This window comes from Mytilus galloprovincialis, chromosome 8 (assembly GCF_965363235.1).
Source record: "Mytilus galloprovincialis chromosome 8, xbMytGall1.hap1.1, whole genome shotgun sequence".
Lineage (NCBI taxonomy): Eukaryota > Metazoa > Mollusca > Bivalvia > Mytilida > Mytilidae > Mytilus > Mytilus galloprovincialis.
The window spans coordinates 72,127,860-72,147,513 of NC_134845.1; the positions used below are offsets into that span (position 1 = coordinate 72,127,860).

General features: G+C 33.7%; 1 protein-coding gene across 1 annotated transcript in view; it reads left to right on the top strand.

Moving 5' to 3' along the window:
- The first annotated feature begins 1,326 nt into the window (after positions 1–1,326).
- The window catches only part of LOC143042518 (sterol regulatory element-binding protein 1-like), a 47,719-nt gene continuing 29,391 nt past the window's right edge, over positions 1,327–19,654 (top strand). Inside the window, exons 1-6 of the mRNA XM_076214873.1 lie at positions 1,327–1,491; positions 3,329–3,915; positions 6,709–7,083; positions 11,056–11,167; positions 11,405–11,707; positions 14,411–14,595. Coding sequence (XP_076070988.1) covers positions 1,413–1,491; positions 3,329–3,915; positions 6,709–7,083; positions 11,056–11,167; positions 11,405–11,707; positions 14,411–14,595 — 1,641 coding nt within the window. The 5' untranslated portion in view covers positions 1,327–1,412. The remainder of the gene's footprint in view (positions 1,492–3,328; positions 3,916–6,708; positions 7,084–11,055; positions 11,168–11,404; positions 11,708–14,410; positions 14,596–19,654) is intronic.

The following is a 19,654-nucleotide window of genomic DNA, read 5'->3' on the forward strand; positions in this document are numbered from 1 at the left end:
CTCAAGTTGTCCCATCCTGTTTTTTTTTTTACTCAAAACTCCTGTCCTGCCTATTTTTTTCAAATTTCATCCTAGCCCCCCCCCCTAAAAATCAAATGGTAGCTCCCTAAGTGTCTCATCATGCCTAAATTTTTTTAGCCCTCCCCCCGATAAAAATCAAATGGTAGCTCCCTTAGCAAAAATAGTCAGGATGACAATTTATATAAAAAAAGTCAGGATAAACTAAAGAAAAAAGAAGGCAGGACTGAATAGAGTGAATAATAAAAATGCAAGACAGAGATTAAAAAAATGCAGGACAACATTTTTCATTCTAGCCCCCCCCCCCTCCAAAAAAAAAAAATCAAATGGCAGATTCCATACTTTAAGTGGTGCACACAGACCTGAATATAGAATAATTTATAATTTCATTACTTCCATGTAGTATTTACCACTGAACATATTTTAGAAATACTCATATTATGTACTCTTTTTAGTTTAGTTCTAAATTATTTTCAAAATTTGATATTTTGATAAACAGAATTATCAACTATGTAGAATGAAAAATATATATTTTTCTGTAAATGGTAATAGAAAAGATTTCTCAGAAATGGTGCTAAAAATTAGGATAAAGCATAAAAGAGGGGGAGGACAGGGGTTACCCTTCTCCCTTATCCCACCCCTCTTCTCCTTTCTCCTACCCCTGTTCTCCTTTCTCCCATTAGAATAAAACATCTCCTTTTGAGATATTTTTTCTTGAAATATTAGAAAATTTTTAAAAGAAGAGATATTTTATTTTTTCTCCTTTCTCCAACTTTTTCTCCTTTCTCCCAGCCTTCCTCTCCTTTCTCCTACCCCCTTTCTCATTTCTCCCACCCCCTTTCTCCTTTCTCCTACCCCCTTTCTTCCTGTCTCCCTTACCCCTGTCCTCCCCCTCATAAAAAACAGCTTAATTTCAGCTGGAAATAGTTACTGATTTATTATGTCCAATGCTTTAGGGCGCCTGTATTTTTAATTTTCATCTGAACGGCACACATTACCATATGTTATTAATGAAAATATGTTTCCCTTTAATGCCATAGATTTTTTAGTTAAACGAAGAAGTTAACTGAAACTGGAAGAGTGGGTCGAGTTATCATGAGGCCGAGTTGTCATCCATCCAAAGCACGTCGGCATATAATGAAAAATTTGCATATAAAAGATAGGTGAAGGTCGTCATTCGAATTTCTCTGGACTTATTATCAAATTTTTATGACAAGTCTCGAGATAGTTATGAAAGTTTAAAGGTCATGTTACTAATTTATGACAAATATCTGTTGACGAAAAAATCACCCCATCTCATACTACATTTTTATTGGTTGAAAACTCGTGGCGCTATCGAACAACACGAAAAGGAAAACATGGCAATGTAGCGAAGAAGTAACCTCATACTGAAAATGGAAGGTTTACAAGAGAATGGAGTGGAGATGATTTCTGAAAATGATTTAGATAATGTTGCATTAAATGATATTGATGGTAAGTGGTTTTACATGCCGTCTATTCAACAATTACCTGCCATTGTTTACTTTTTTGACTATTTTGTAGGGTTTTGCCATCTTTTGCATGAACTGTTTTTCGTAAATCAGCTGTTTCAGCAATCTATGTATTGCTGTGGAGGGTATCCATACTTTCTAAATTTGGGTGACACTAAAGATTTGTTCAGGACTTGTAAAATCAGAGGGGAAGAGGAAGGGGTGTTTCCCTTCAGTCCTGTCACCTGCGTTTTTTCCCGTTAAATTAATTATTTCATGATTTGTATATTCAGCCAAGGATTTGTATAGTTCACTATACAAATCCTTGCTTCAGCGTAGTCCAAATAATTATGACATCTTGAAAGGTTATTACATTTTTTTTCTATAAGGCGTCGAAGAAAAAGGTGATGCAAGGCGTCAAAAAAGAAAATATAATAGCCTTTCAAGATGTCATAATTATATATTTTGGACTAGATTCATAGGCGGATCCAGGGGGGGGGGGGGGGGGCTGGGCCCCCCTTTTGTGGGAAAAATTTGTTTGATTATATAGGGAATCACTGAAGCATGACTGGAGTGCCCCCCCCCCCCCCCACTTATGAAAAGTTCTGGATCCGCCACTGAGATTCATTTTCAAAATTTTAATATGAAACAAGTAACATATATAACGTAACAGTACCCAAATTGCACCTATTTAGCAAAAATAGCAGTGGAAATCTTAATACTACTAGCAAGTTCAAGTCTTCTTCAAGTTCTTGTTGGCTGTACACATTTATTTACATGAACTGTAATGAGGGTGGTAAGAGGTTATTTTCGTGCAACGTGATCGCCGTTTTTTATTTCACGTTCAACATGTTTTTACTTTTTTATTTAACTTTCAGTCGTGCAAGACGGGTGCCTCATTCAACGTGTTCTGCTTATTTAATTTTATGTGCATCGTGATTTTCAAAGTGTAATTTTGCGTGCTCGGTATTTTTCAAATAAAATTCAAACACTTGGCAGGGATCGTCAAGAAATACTTTTTTAAAAGCCGTAAACCAATTATATCATAAATGTGTATACTACATGTAAATCGGGAATATCAAGTAAAACAGAGTAAATATATACAAGAAGACAGTGACTCAGTCACAAAAGGTTCAAAAAAAGGTATTCATTTTTCGTGCAACCTTCTTTACAGAAATTATTTCACGTTTTTTTCGTGCAAGCACCCCCCCCCCCCCCTTTTACCACCCTCTGTAATGTGAAGCAATTATTATAGTAAAAATTTTATCAGGCTACCTGCATTTTTAGGTAATCAACAGGTTAAAGGTGTAAATTATTGTCAATGATTGTATTTGTGTTGAATTTTGAATATAAACAACATTTAATCTTCATTTATTTTGTTATTTTATCTGCCATATAGTAAAGAAGACACCAGTTACTCAATACGTAGCACACTGCACCATACACAACATATAATGTAATCGTGGCGCAAATTAGTGGCTCTGTCCTCAAAATTTAGTCAACCTCTGATTCACCCTTTTTCTACGTCTACGTCGATCAAATCATATTTCCCACAGGAATAGAATGTAATAAATTGAATATGTTGAGATAACAGGAAACCTTAACACTAATCCTCGTTGTCAGTTTTGCTGTAGAAATGGAGTATGATCTCATAGACATGTTTAACCCCGCCACATTTTTGCGCCTGTCCCAAATGTTATAAGACTTCTACCCAATACTTATTACCACAAAACTTTCCGAAATCTATTATTTTTATTGTACTGTATATTTTTATTTGTATTGCTGAGCACATGCACAATGAGTTTGTTTTTTTGAATTTAAAGAAAGATTTTGTTTTGCAGATATTGTAAAATATATGTTCCAAGATGATGCCACTAACAATGATCCTTTTGCCAACCAGCTTAATAGTGGAATAAAACAAGATCAAGATTTTCTTAGTGAGAGTCAAAATTTTAGTGATTTGTCATATCTGGATGATCAGCTTGGCTTATCAAATGTTTCCGACAGTTCAAATGTACTCCTAAACGATACAAATCTGCTGTCAGGAACAGCAGACAATTTAGGACTATCCATTGACAATTTAGATCTTTTAGAAGTAGACATTAATAAACAGCCTGTGGTTAACATTTCTCATCCAACTCTTCAAGTCCAGCAGGCAGCATTGAGATTGCAAAGACAAGCACAGGTTGTTGCCCTTGCCCAACAGCAGTTGAAACAACAACAGCAAGCCCAATTACAACGACAACAGCAGGCTCAGTTACAACAACAGTTGAGGCTGCTGTTGCAACAGACAAGCAGTCAACAGCAGCCATTGGGTGTGATTCAGAATACTCAGCAGCAGACCAGTCAGAGCATCATTCAGACACAGCCACAGAATATTGTACAACAACAAACCATAAGTCCTGTCAATTTGCAACAACTGCATCAGGTTTGAAAGTTTAACGCATTTTTAAAATTTGAATTTAGAGTAAATCTACCGAAACAGAAATCTGGTTCAACATTAACTTGTCTACAACTTGCCCTTCTGCAAGTGACCATGTCCAAAAGTTAAAACCAACACATTATAGAATATATATGCCTTAATTTATGCCCCCCGCCAAAGCAGAAGGAGCATTTAGTTAACTCCCCTTCTCTTAACTTTAGTTTGCCTCAACCTAATGTTATAAAACTTGTACAAAATTCTTATTACATGAAAATACAGATCAAATTTAAATTTTGGTGGCGTCACTTCAACTGTTTAAGAGTTCTAGATCTGTTCCGTGTTCAATTGGAAAAAATGCTGAATTTGTCGAGCCTGCAACTTTTGTTGCAGAAAGCTCGACATAGGGATAGTGATGCTACGGCGGCAGCGGCGTTAGCTAACTTCTTAAAAGGTTTATATTTTAGAAGGGGAAAGACCTAGATGCTCCATACTTTGTATATAGATGCCTCATGTTACGAAGTTTCCGTAAGTCACATGTCCAGTGTCCTTGACCTCATTTTCATGGTTCAGTGACCACTTGAAAAAAAAGTTCAAAATTTTTGTAATGTTGAATTCTCTCTTATTATAAGTAATAGGATAACTGTATTTAGTATGTGCGTACCTTGCAAGGTCCTCATGCCCGTCAGACAATTTTCACTTGACCTCGACCTCATTTCATGGATCAGTGAACAAGGTTAAGTTTTGGTGGTCAAGTCCATATCTCAGATACTATAAGTAATAGGGCTAGTATATTTGGTGTATGGAAGGACTGGAATGTGTACATGTCCAACTGGCAGGTGTCATCTGACCTTGACCTCATTTTCATGGTTCAGTGGTTATAGTTAAGTTTTTGTGTTTTGGTCTGTTTTTCTCATACTTTATGCAATAGGTCTACTATATTTGTTGTATGGAATGGTTGTAAGGTGTACATGTCTAGCGGGCAGATGTCATCTGACCTTGACCTCATTTTCATGGTTCAGTGGTCAAAGTTAAGTTTTTAGTTTTGGTCTTTTTATCTAATATTATATGCCAAAGGTCAACTATATTTTGTGTATGGAAATATATTATGATCTATATGTCAGTTCCGCAGGTTTTATTTGACCACGACCTCAATTGCACGGTTCATTGCACAGTGTTTTGGTCTATTTTTCTTAAACTATAAGTAATAGGTCAACTATATTTGTTGTATGGAAGCTTTGTTAGCTGTACATGTCTGCCTGGCATGGTTCATCTGACCTTGACCTCACTTTTATGGTTCATTGGTCTTTGTTTAGCTATCTTGGTTAATGTTAAGTTTATGTGACAGTTGTAATCAAGCTTTATACTTAGGACTATCAACATAATATCAATGATTAGTATAGAAGGTGAGACATTTCAGTGTATGCACTCTTGTCTAACTTAAGTTTGCCTCAACCATATGTTATGATATTATACACAATACTTACTTATTACCACAAAATTCAGATCACGTGCAAATTCAGATAGCTCCACTTTAATCATTCTTATGTCATGGAGGTGCAGTTTTTGAAGGCCTTGGGCAATATCTTAAATTACCTCAAGATTTTTGCCAGTTAGTTTCTTCGCTGAATTAAGGAGACAAAATGTTGAACTCTTAATAAAAAAATTATGACCTTACCAGAAAAACAATGTTTAAGGCATGTTTATACATCCAAAAACTTGAGAATTTAAGGGATTATAAATAAAAATTTGAGAAAATTAAAGGAAGATTATTCAAACCTGAAAAGTAAATATGAATATATAACAAATTTACAAGTATACCAATAATGTAAATCTAATAAAGGATTATAACTCTTGAGAATTTTCCTCTTGATGGAAATGGAATTGATATGACTGCACTTGATCCTGTATTTTGTGTACATGTATATCATGTTTATCACTGGGCTTAATTCATCTTCTTTGTCTTGAATCTTATTATTTGTATTTCTAAGGATATAACTGTTGGTGACAGTTCAGTGGGTGTTCTGATCACTTTAAGAGGGTGTCCATTGAAAAACCAGGCAGTGGATGGCACATGAAATATTTTGTTTTCAAAATTTTTTCATCTATTTCATATCACAAATTCTTTTTTTCAGATTTTGTTTTTTTATTAACTGCAACAAATAAAGAGAAAAAAAAATGCACAGAAAGCACTGAAAGTTCTTTGAAAAGGGGAGATAACTCTTTTTGTACAAAATTTTGTTGCGTTGTTAGTGAACTTTAAAATCATTTTCTGAGCCATCCACTGTTGATTCAAAAATATCTTTGACATATATATCCTTTGTATGATATAAACATTGCATTGGAACCAAAAAATCAGTGGGAAAAAAATTATGTTGTGCCACCCATATCATAGGATTTGCCTGATATTTACTTGGACAGCCTCTTAATTTGTTACTCTGTAGGAGATGTTGTGTATGATACATTATTTACTATGGAGAATATGTTACTCTGTAGGAGATGTTGTGTATGATACATTATTTACTATGGAGAATATGTTACTCTGTAGGAGATGTTGTGTATGATACATTATTTACTATGGAGAATATGTTACTCAGTACTGTAGGAGATGTTGTGTATGATACATAATGTTATTTACTATGGAGAATGTGTCAGCCAATGGGTAACTTTTTTAGCAATTGAATTAAAATTTGTGCTAAAACTGTCAATGTAGGAAAAGTATCAGAATTTAAACTTCAAAAGAAAACTAACATTTAATGACAAATTATTAGTGAATTCAATCATTTTCCTCTTCATTTTCAGCTTTTATTGCAAGCACAGCAAGCATCAAAACCGTCCCAAAATGTTCAGTCGAATGCCAATACTACCAGCACCACCACTTTCAGCACCCATCCAACCATCATTCCTACTGTTACCATTAGCACTCCAGTCCCTTCCACCAGCGTTAGTCCATTACAAACTGTCGTCACTAATTCTGGTACAATATTAACAACGGCAAGCATTCCAATACAGGTGGTTGATGGGGACAAAGTTCCTATAAACAGACTTGGTACCATAGTGAAAGCTCCGAAGAAAGAGAAACGTACTACTCATAATGCAATAGAAAAGAGATACCGTTTGAGCATCAATGATAAGATACTTGAATTGAAGGATTTGGTTGCAGGAACTGATGCAAAGGTATATTGAAATATTCTGAACTGTACAAATGTAGGTGGTCAGAAATCATTTAATTTTATAAGACTGCAAAATTTTTGCGGTCGTATATTGTATCTCGTCGTCCGAATACGCATGGTTTCCGGATAATAACTTTAGTATACATGTAAGTAAATGGAAATCAATAAAATTTTAATCCAATGTTTATAACCACTAAAGGAAGGTTGGGATTGATTTTGGGGGTTATGATCCCATTGGTTTAGGAATTAGGTGGCTGAAGGGGCCCAAAACATACATTTATCTAGTTTCAGGACAATAAGTTGTGTATAAGTATTTCAATTACTCTGAAATTGTCCCACAAGGTTGGGATTTATTTTAAGGGTTATGGGGCAAACAGTCTAGAAGTTAAGGCCAGACTTTTTTTATTATCTGTTTAACGAGATCCCCCGACTCCACCTTTCCCGATTTTAGAATAAAAATAAAAGTAGTGCTTCTTACTTTTATTATTATTTTTCCCGCCGACTGTTTATAAATTTAGAAACACGCCAGAGGGAATCCCCCAGTTTTGATAAATGCGGGAGTTCTCTGAATTCCGATAATTCTATTTCTGTCATATATAAGAACTGAAGTGGAGTTTTTCTATATTTTACCGTTATGAAACTGATATTTGATACTGTACTCTCATAAAGAAATGGAGAACCATTCATCATATCATTTAATAAACGTTCTTGTTCCAAACCAAGTCGCGGGTTTGTTTATGTATTAATGCGCATCCATATAGTTTTCTTGATTTCAAGGGGTGTCAGATTGAGTGGTTGCTCTGGATTCCCCACTTCATTGATTAATTTGAAACTCATGGGATTCTTTCTATGTCTGTCTGCTAATGAGGGTTATTGTTGTTGCATAATTTTAAATCGTATGCATCATTTAAATTAAAATAAATGTCCACTTCGGAAAGGTTTACACCCCTTCAGCCGAAATGGAGTCTTCCATATTATCGTTTTGAGTTGTCTCCCTTCTGGAAGTATTTTCCGTCAATATCGAAATACAATACGACAATATTAAAAGAAAAATTAACTCGTTAGATGTCGATAAATGTCGTATTATGTTAAGAACGATCTCAATTTAAACAGAGAGTGTGTACGGAAAGGAGTCATTCCACTGACCCAAAGGAAATTAATATTTAAAGAGTTAGAAATGGGGTTCCTCCTAGAATTAACGGTGATAATACGAAGTGAAATAAAAATGTACCTTTTCTCACTCTCAGTGACTGCTGTTGAAAGTAAACTGGGAATTTATAGTACAAAAATAAAACACAATAAGTACATTGCTGATATACACTTGTATCCGGGATTGGCTATTTTTGAAGTTGAGTCACTATTCAGATTATTACATTTTGCATATGCAGTTGAATTAGTTTTGAAAATAATACTATCCAGCTGTACCAGGGGTGTCAAAAATGCGTGAGACTCGTGCATGTTCATGGTTTTTTTGCGGCAGTATCATTGAATCCATTGTTTTCCTCTTTAATCTTTTCAATTTTGGCCAAATCTCAAGCATTTGCTTAATGAAAAGTTGTCAGAACTGCTATACATGTGTCAATGAAAACTATGGCAATCGTATCCCTCAGAGCATTCTGCTCTTTGATTTATTAGTACCTGTATCCCTGTGATGAAAGTTGTAACTGGGAATTTTATCAATGGAAATCTAAAACTGAATAGATTTTTCAGTCCAAACTTTCTTAAGAAAAAACTTTAAAATCCTAGAGTACTGTCACAAAAAATGGAAAATTGCCCTAGCCTGCAGTTCAGTGGTACACAATTAAGATTTCCAAAAATATTGTAGTTCTTGTTAAATGACAGAATTCAGTTAAATTTTAGATAATTAACTATCAACTTTAATGGAATGTTTAGATTGAGAAGATGCAAATCTCTTCCATTGGTCCAAATTTAATCCTAAACTAAGGAAAGGAAATTACATGAAACAACAATTGATTTCAATATTGTCAACCTTTCTACATGTTCTAGCTGTTCTTTTTTTTCATTCTTTATATGAAGACTATCTAAAGATACCCCCCCCCCCCCAAAAAAAAAAAAATTGAATAGAAACAAGGGCCGTCTTTCCCCTCAGAGCTATTCAGCTCTTTGATTTTTTAGGGGATTTATATTCAACAGAATAGTGTACACAAAAAAAAAGAATTTTAAGTTCATTAGACCACATTCTTTCTGTGTCAACTTTTTAATCACAATCCAAAATCAGAGCTGTGTCAAGCTTGAATGTTGTGTCCATACTTGCCACAACTGTTCAGGGTTCAACCTCTGCTGTCGTATAAAGCTGCGCCCTGCAGAGCATCTGGTTATAGTATATTTGGAGAGTTCATCTTCAAGACATGTCATGTATGTACATGTATGACCCACCAACAATTAAGAAATAATTCATGGGGGCTTGAATATATCGTTATTTTACCACGGGTTGGCCCTTTATGACAAATATTTTACCCTGAGCGATAGCGAGGGGTAAAATATCGGCATAAAGGGACAACCCGTGGTAAAATTTAGATATATTCAAGCCCCCATGAATTATTTCGATTCTGATAAGACAAATATAGCAATTGTTTTGGTTCAAAGCGCACTAGATGGAGGCAAATATTTGCCGTTCCCACAAATTAACCCACTTTAAGATTGAAGGTAAAGAACGGAGCAAACAGATTTAGTGACATGCTCAAACTATTTACTATAATATATTTAGATAGATTTGGATGAATTTTAATGATAATTTACTTATATATCTTCTATGTATATAAAAAAGGGCTTATACCACATTTTAGTATTGTTTGTTTACGTTTCATTCTGGTGATGATTTTCGGTATCAGAAGCGTGTATTTTCCCGAAAAATGCTTAAACTATTACGTTATCATTCTATGACGTCGTGTACTCCATCCATAAACAATCATATGACGTGGGAGTACAATCAGAACAGCCCAACCAATATATTCATATTTTACCACGGGTGTGTACTCAAAGCGTTTGAAGGACGTCATGTTAGAATGTGAAATTTTTCCCATAATGTATTCATACTAGTATGCTTGATTCTAATAGACACATTATATTTGAATATCGAAATCAAGACGATATACATGTATGACCAAACAACACCTGGATTAAACAAGTGTGCAGCACAATTTTGAATTAAGGGCACCCTCTTATTTTTGTCTGACCTGCCACTTTGCAGTATATATTATATACATATCATAGTGAATGCAATTCACCAGAGGCGACGGCTTGAACTATTTGTATTAAACTTGGATCATTGTAGACAAAATCCTCTACCCCACCCTCTTAATTAGATGATTGTTCCTGTTATCTACCAAGTTGGAGGGCACTTTAAGTTTGCACCCTGTCCATCTGTCTGACCATCTGTCAGTCAGGCAAATCAGTTTTCCACACTTTTTTTCTTCATGCTTGAAGAGGTTGATTTGATATTTGATCAGTAGTTTTATAATGAAAAATTAAAGATATATAGTACAAATTTTGTTCTGGTTCGATGATTATGTGCAGAGTTATGGTCCTTGGAATCATGCTCAAAAATGTTTACTTGAAATTTAATGTATATATAGTTTACCCCATGAAACATAAGAGATCAAGTATAGCATTTTGTTCCAGTGTAAAGAAATGTTAACTGGTAGGAGACTATGAATTGCCTTGTAATGCTCTAAGAATGCTTGTTGTGTTGAATATTGGATAACCTTCAAGTATGCTTGTTTGAATCATACATTATATATACTGTATATGTTTCCATGGACATAAATATATACTGTATATGTTTCCATGGACATAAATATATACTGTATATGTTTCCATGGACATAAATTTTGAGTTATCATCAGCACACATTTTTTTTAAGAATATTTCAATTGTATATAATATATATACATGTATGTATTGAATAATGCCTGCAGTAAATTGAAGTCTTTACAGGAATTGCTTAATTTTACAGTTAAACAAATCAGCTATATTGAAGAAAGCGATAGACTACATCAGGTTCCTTATTAATGCTAACAACAGACTGAAACAAGAAAATATGGCTTTGAAAATGGGACAAAAGCATAGTAAGTATGATTTTAAATATACACAAGTCTTAATTAAATTATAAAAAGTCGGGCAAGCTATCAAGTTTTGATGCAAAAACATTAATGAATGGCTTACCCTTCTTGACAAGTAAAAGTTTACTAAGATTACTATTATTTTTTTAGTTTGTATATATTCTTTTGGTAGACATTTACTGTACATTCTGTATATTTATCTTTTTTTCTCAATTATAACTATGACTCTTTAACTTGTTTCAGATGTTGAAGACTTGCTCAAGACTGGAATAATAACTCCTCCCAATTCACTGAAAGGTTCTCCTGTACCCAGTCCTCCAGGATCCTATGACTTTGACATGACTCCAAGCCCTAGTTCAGATTCAGATTCATCAGACTCCGGTTCTGTTGTAGGAGGAATGGCAGACAAATCTAGATTTGCTTTGTGTGTGTTTATGTTTTCCATCCTTGCTTTTAACCCTTTTGGGTCTTTGATAGGATCTATAGGATCAGATGGAAGTAACCGTGGTTACCATCATGGAGGAAGAACACTGTTAGCATCAGATGGTAAGACAACAAATTATTGTTCACAATTTGAACTGTATAATCCAGAGATTTTTAAATGTAGAGCATTTAATTGACCAAACATTTATACTTAACATGCTAATTAACTACAGACATGACACATGAAAATCTGAAAAAAAAGATTGCTATTAAATATGTTTTAAAAATGGACACTTTGTTTAAAAAAGAGTTACATACAACTTTGTACAATAACTCAAAATCATTTTAACACTGGTAGGATAGTCATAAGAAAAAAAAATATTTTCAATTGAAAATTTTCACTTAAGTTAATAGAATGGGACCGCGCTGTGCATTGCCAATGTCGCAATTTGCGATTTTTTTTATTTCATGTGGCGACAAAATACCGCTGCTGGCGATATTTCTGGCGCCAACATTTTCCTATGTCAGTTTTTTATTTCTTGACAATATATATCGATCTTCATTTTAATTGGTAAAAGTTTAAAAAAGAATTGTATGAAATTTTACCTGGCGCCAAGTTTATGACTTTGTTTACGACCCCAAGCTAATCAACGGTTACAACCGGTGTCATAATCTGTTGTTACTGGTAATCCATTTAATGGATGGGTCATTAATTAATTCAAATAAAATTGGTCAGTCGGCATTTTGTCTATTTCATTTGAAGAAATGTTCATACGACAACACAATTTGCAATGTTTACCGTAGTTGCATGAAGAAAGAGAAACTGACAGGAAGTCAAAAATCATAGACAACTTCTTAAAAAAACAATCCTTTTACTTGTTTTCTATTAAAAGCAGCTGGGGTTTCATTATCTTTCATGTTGACTAGTACTTTCCACGTTTCTAGGTGGTACTTTTCAATTTATTCCATGAATATCTTATATAAAAATTCCTACATTCAGGCTGTACTTGTCAATAGCATAGGAGGGTAAAAGTACCAGTACCGCCCCCTAATGAATGGCCTGTAAAAGATAGCAAATTCAGAAATTTTTTTGTTTTATACTACCCTCAGTTATGATATGAAAATGACAAAATCGACCGCCATTGTTAATAATATTTTCTTCTTCTACATACTGTGTTTAATCCTCCAAAGAAGGAGCACACCTGTATTACAGACTAGTGGAATAGCTCTGGTAGAATGGATGGAGGTGATTACATACAGACACATAAAAACACATCAGCTTCCATTTCTACATTTTAATCAGACAAAGATTACGTCACAAACAAAAATACAAATTACAGGCATAAGGGGAACAACTCACTCTTATACACATAAACATAATCCGACCATACATACTGATGTACAACACCCAAATAAAGAAAGATAACTCAATTTAATTTTTCCTATGATTAAGATACCTACTTTAGACATGTCTACATAATTCTAGCTTTAGAATTTAAATGTTTAGGTCTTTTGAGTTAATGGAATGTAAGAGGGTCTTAATTAATAACAGTATGGGTAGGATGCCTTTTGTCATCTTTTTCTGTATTCTTTATTTTTAATACAAATTTTCACTATTCTGTAAATTTAAACACCTCTTATTTTGTTTTCTTCATTCAATTACTATTTTTTTTCTATTCTTTCTATTTTAATTTAAAGACATTTTCTCTATTCTGTAGCATATACTGACCATAAGCTAATTTATATTCTTCTACATATTAATCATGTTAATGCTGACAAAAAGAAAATAAAGTACACATGTTGTTTTATTGTATGTATATAAACCCTATGCAATAACTTACTTACTATTGCATGTTGAATGATGTAAAGTGCATGCTGAGTGCAAAGAAAATTAAATGGATCATAGAGTTTGCTCCAAGTTTTCAAAACTGGCGACAAAATATATGAGCTGGCGATTTTTTCTGGCTCGAATGTTTTGGGAGCCAGTGCAGCCCCTGATCTCCCTTTCAATTTTCAGATATAACCTTCCAAAGCTACATTTTATTTTGTTTGTTGTACCATAACTTGAATTTCCTTAGAATGTTTACATTAAATTTCACTAATTGTTGGAATTGATTAACCATTGTATACAATGTACACTGTTCAAATATTTTTTTCACCAATTGTCACGATAGTGTTCTGAGAATGCTATAGTAGTACGTAGTAGGCCTACAAATGTAACACTATTGATAGGATTGGTGAATGCAGATTTTCTTTTGAATTTGATTAAAATTCTTGTTTGTCATTCCAGAGTTTTTAACAGTCAAAATTGTACATCTAATTATGATAAAATTATAGCCATTTTGATAACTTCTGATTAAGTTAGTTTCACTGAAAGCTGCCACCTAGGATTGTACAATAAACTACAAGAACCCAATTATTTGTTTACATAAATCTGCAAGTTTTTAACCTAAGATGGTACTCACAAAAGAATCCTGTATGGCTTCTGATTGGATAATACAGGATCGGAATTACTGTTAATCAAATGCATAAAATTGACAAAATTGAAACAAACTTACTTGTAATAGAATGAATAGAGAAATATTTCGAAAATTCTGCTATTATTAATGTTGGAAGAATTTTAAAGAAAGGAGGAAATAATCATATATTAAGAACCAGAGCTATAGCATTGTATAAGGACCCAGTCACCATTTCTTGTAGTAGGTGTTGTATCTTATTTCTTAATCAACAACTCATTAAAAGTAGCTTGAGCTGAATTCAATTGAAGAAAATAAAGTGGCATGACCTAAAATTTTAAATATACCTGTATTATAACATTTTTTCCAGGGTCTGATTCTGCTACATTGGACTGGATTTTCCCAACACTGTTTATGTGGATGTTGAATGGTATAATTTGCATAGGAGTAATCACAAGGCTGTTCATATTTGGTGAACCAGTAGTTAAGAAGAACAGTGAAACTGCCATGATTTATCTACGACATATCACACAAGGTGACCTCTATCTGTCAAGGGTAAGTGGATTCTTCATACTTTGTTTATAGATGTCTTATGTTATGAAGTTTCCTGTTGTCATATGTCCATTGTCCTTGACCTCATTTTCTTGGTTCAGTGACTACTTAAATAAGTTCAAATAATTAGACTTAATTCCTCTTATTATGAGTAATAGGTTAACTATATTTGCGTACGCTGCAAGATCTTCATGCCTGTCAGACAGTTTTCACCTGACCTCATTTCAAGGATAAGTGATCAAGGTTAAGTTTTGGTGGTCAGGTCAATATCTCAGTTCCCATTGTCCTCTTTTGTCTGTTTTTCTAGTACTATAGGCAATAGATCAACTATATTTGGTGTATGGAGTGATTGAAAGCATGGTAAGGTGTATATGTCTGTCTGGTAATCAACTGACCATGACCTCGTGTTCATGGTTCATTTTGTCAAACTTAAGTTACGGAATTAATATGAAACTGCAAATATTCTAACAAATGAATAAGAATTTTATTAGATTGAGATAAATATTCATTTTAGTTTGGTCAAGGACAAGATTAGATATCCAAATTAATGTTCTGATTCAAACAATACACTATTTACGAATCAGTCTAATAATTATAATTAATGTCATTAGTGCTGTAATAAATTGTTAAAATCTCATTATTTTTATTTTTTGCTTGATGATTCTAGCTGTTAATCTGGATTATCACACCTCAATCAATGGATCAAATTGATGTCAAAACAAATCAGTGACAGGTTGACCTTGTTTCTAATGAAATTCGTTCAGGTTACAATTATGGGATTATCATGTTTTCAATCTAATTTTTTGAACAGTTTTAAACAGTTGTTTAAAAGTTTAAAAGTCTTGAACGGTTTTAAAGTTTAAAAGTTACAGAAGTAAAAACTTATTTATAAACTTCTCATAGAGTAAATCATCACTTTACAATATTAAGTCACATGACTGACCCACATGACTCACGATCACCTGATACATTAGAAAAAATGTCCGTTTATCTTTTCAAAACGAGTGTGGTTTTTTGTTGAGCCTGCAACTTTTGTTGCAGAAAGCTCGACATAGGGATAGTGATCCGGCTGCGGCTACGGCAGCGGCGTTAGCTCACTTCTTAAAAGCTTTATATTTTAGAAGGTAGAAGACCTGGATACTTCATACTTTGTAGAAAGATGCTTCATGTTACGAAGTTTCTGTCAGTCACATGTCCAATGTCCTTGACCTCACTTTCATGGTTCAGTGACCACTTGAAAAAAAAGTTCAAATTTTTTGTAATGTTGAATTCTCTCTTATTATAAGTAATAAGATAACTATATTTGACATGTGCGTACCTTGCAAGGTCCTCATGTCTGTCAGACAGTTTTCACTTGACCTCGACCTCATTTCATGGATCAGTGAACAAGGTTAAGTTTTGGTGGTCAAGTCCATATCTCAGATAATATAAGCAATAGGGCTAGTATATTCGGTGTATGGAAGGACTGTCGGGTGTACATGTCTAACTGGCAGGTGTCATCTGACCTTGACCTCATTTTCATGGTTAAATAAATAAATAAATAATCTTTATTTCAAGAGGATGATCCCATTAGTTAAAACTAATCTTCCTGAGAGTCCTCAAAATAATAATAACATATTTATAAGTACATAGAGTATTATAAAGTTATATTATACACAATATACAATTGTATTTAAATAATAATGAAAAAGCATATTAATTTGCACAATTGATGAAAAATTTGTAACATTTTGTTTTAAAAGATACAAGTGTATTACTCATTTTTATTTCATTTGGTAAACTGTTCCAAAATGAAAATGAGGTCACGGTCACATGACATCTGCCCGCTAGATATGTACACCTTACAATCATCCCATACAACAAATATAGTAGACCTATTGCATATAGTATGAGAAAAACAGACCAAAACACAAAAATTTAACTATAACCACTGAACTCTCAGGAAGATTAGTTTTAACTAATGGGATCATCCTCTTGAAATAAAGATTATTTATTTATTTATTTAACCATGAAAATGAGGTCAAGGTCAGATGACACCTGCCAGTTAGACATGTACACCCGACAGTCCTTCCATACACCGAATATACTAGCCCTATTGCTTATATTATCTGAGATATGGACTTGACCACCAAAACTTAACCTTGTTTTTGTGTTTTGGTTCAGTGGTTATAGTTAAATTTTTGTGTTTTGGTCTGTTTTTCTCATACTATATGCAATAGGTCTACTATATTTGTTGTATGGGATGATTGTAAGGTGTACATATCTAGCGGGCAGATGTCATGTGACCGTGACCTCATTTTCATGGTTCAGTGGTCAAAGTTAAGTTTTTGAGTTTTGGGCTTTTTATCTAATACTATATGCCATAGGTCAACTATATTTTGTGTATGGAAATATATTATGATCTTTATGTCAATCACGCAGGTTTTATTTTACCCTGACCTCATTTTCACAGTTCATTGCACAGTGTTAAGTTTTTGTGTTTTGGTCTATTTTTCTTAAACTATAAGTAATGGGTCAACTATATATGTTGTATAGAAGCATTGTTAGCTGTACATGTCTGCCTGGCATGTTTCATCTGACCTTGACCTCATTTTCAAGGTTCATTGGTCTTTGTTTAGTTATCTTGGTTAATGTTAAGTTTATGTGACAGTTGTAATAAAGCTTAGCTTTATACCTAGGACTATCAACATAATATCAATGATTAGTATAGAAGGGGAGACAATTCAGCGTGTGCACTCTTGTTCAATTATCATACAATTTTCTTCAACTCTCTATGATGAACACATACAAACAGTGAGTTATGACAAAAAGGAACACAGAGGCTAATTTAACCGACAACAAAAGATTTATTGTGTCTTTATTAAGACCTGGCAAATTTCCAGATTGCAAAACAGATAGACAAATTTACACGATAAATGTAGCAACAAACATATAAAATGTATTTTATTTGAAATAAACATGACAAATCAAGAACAATACGATAAATATTACATATATAACATGTAAATCATTAAAACAATCAAGGTTTTAGCAAAAATATTCCGTACTCTTCACTTCACTTGGCAATTTCTTTGTCAGAGTTATGACCTGAAAAAAAAGACTAAGAAAATGTTTGTAGTCATGTATATAGCGCACCCCTCTGACAAGAAACATGAACCAGGGTATAAATTATACATACCAAATCGGTAGTTGGTTTACAATCACATCAGCGTCATCCGAAGATGGATGGTTTCCGGATAATAACTTAAGTATAACAAGTAAATAGAAATCAATAAAATTTTAAAGACAATGTTTTATAACTTATAAAGGAAGGTTGGGATAGATTTTGGGGGCCCAAAACATACATTTATCTAGTTTCAGGACAATAATTTGTGTATAAGTATTTCAATTACTCTGAAATTGTACCACAATGTTCATACCATTAAGTAGAAGGTTGGGATTTATTTTAAGGGTTATGAGGCAAACAGTCTAGGAATTAGGGGCCAAAAACAAGCATTTTTGAAGTTTCGGGACAATAACTTATGATGAACTGTATGGATCTCTCTGACATTGTACCACAAGGTTCCATATAATGAAAGGAAGGCTTGGTGTCAGTTTGGGGTTAACATCCCTGAACATTTAGGAATAAGGGGCCAAACAAGGGCATTGGCTGAGGGCCATACCCTCACGTCAACCGTTTTATTCTAAACATTAAGGAACATCTCAGATTCTTATGTTTGTCTTGCTTTAAAAGGTAAAAACAAACAAAGGGATTGAACTTAAACAACTTTCCTATAATGTTCTTTTCATAATCTTCCATGTTTGATATTTCCCTTGACCTATATGCGTGTTCTTTACAACACAGAAAATCAGAATTAAGCAGTAATTATATTTAGTGTTTTTATCACTTGGCATCCGTCGTCGTCGTTAACTTTTACAAAAATCTTCCCCTGCAACTACTGGACCAAATTTAACAAACTTGGCCACAATCATCATTGGGTATCTAGTTTGAAAAATGTGTAAACCAAAGCATTTAGAGCAAATCTGACAAGGGGTAACATTGTTTATCAAGTGAAGATCTATCTGCCCTGAAATTTTCAGATGAATCAGACAACCGGTTACTGGGTTGCTGCCCCTGAATAAGTAATATTAAGGAAATTTTGTCGTTTTTGGTTATTATCTTGAATATTATTATAGCTAGAGATAAACTGTAATTAGCAATAGTGTTCAGCAAAGTAAGATCTACAAATAAGTCAACATGACCAAAATGGTCAGTTGACCCCTGAAGGAGTTATTGCCCTTTATAGTCTAGTCTTTTGAACAGCGGTATACTACTGTTGCCTTATTTTTTACCAATTTTTCGTAAATTTTTGTAATCTTCTACAAAAATCTTCTCTGAAACTACTGGGCCAAATTTAATCAAACTTAGCCACAATCATTATTAAGGTATCTAGTTAAAAAAAAATGTGTGCAGTGACCTGGCCAACCAACCAAGATGGTTGCCATGGCTAAAAATAGAACATAGGGGTAAAATGTAGATTTTGGCTTATAACTTTGAAACCAAAGCATTTAGAGCAAATCTGACAGCGGTTATTTATTTATCAAGTTAATATCTATCTGCCCTGAAATTTTCAGATAAATTGGACAACTGGTTGTTGGGTTGCTGTTCCCAAATTGGTAATTTTTAAAGAAATTTTGCCATTTTTATACAACCGCAAAAATTGAAAAAATTTTGGCCGTATATTGGTATCACGTTGGCGTCAGCATCGTCGTCGTTCCAATACTTTTGGTTTTCGCACTATATCTTTAGTTAAAGTAAATAGAAATCAATGAAATTAAAACACAAGGTTTATGACCAAAAAAGGAAGGTTGGGATTGATTTTGGAAGTTTTGGTCCCAACAGTTAAGGAATTAGGGGCCATAAAGGGCCCAAATAAGCATTTTCTTGGTTTTCGCACTATAACTTTAGTTTAAGTAAATAGAAATCTATGAAATTTTGACACAAAGTTTATGACCACAAAAGGAAGGTTGGGCTTGATTTTGGGAGTTGAGAGTCCAACAGTTTAGGAATAAGGGGCCCAAA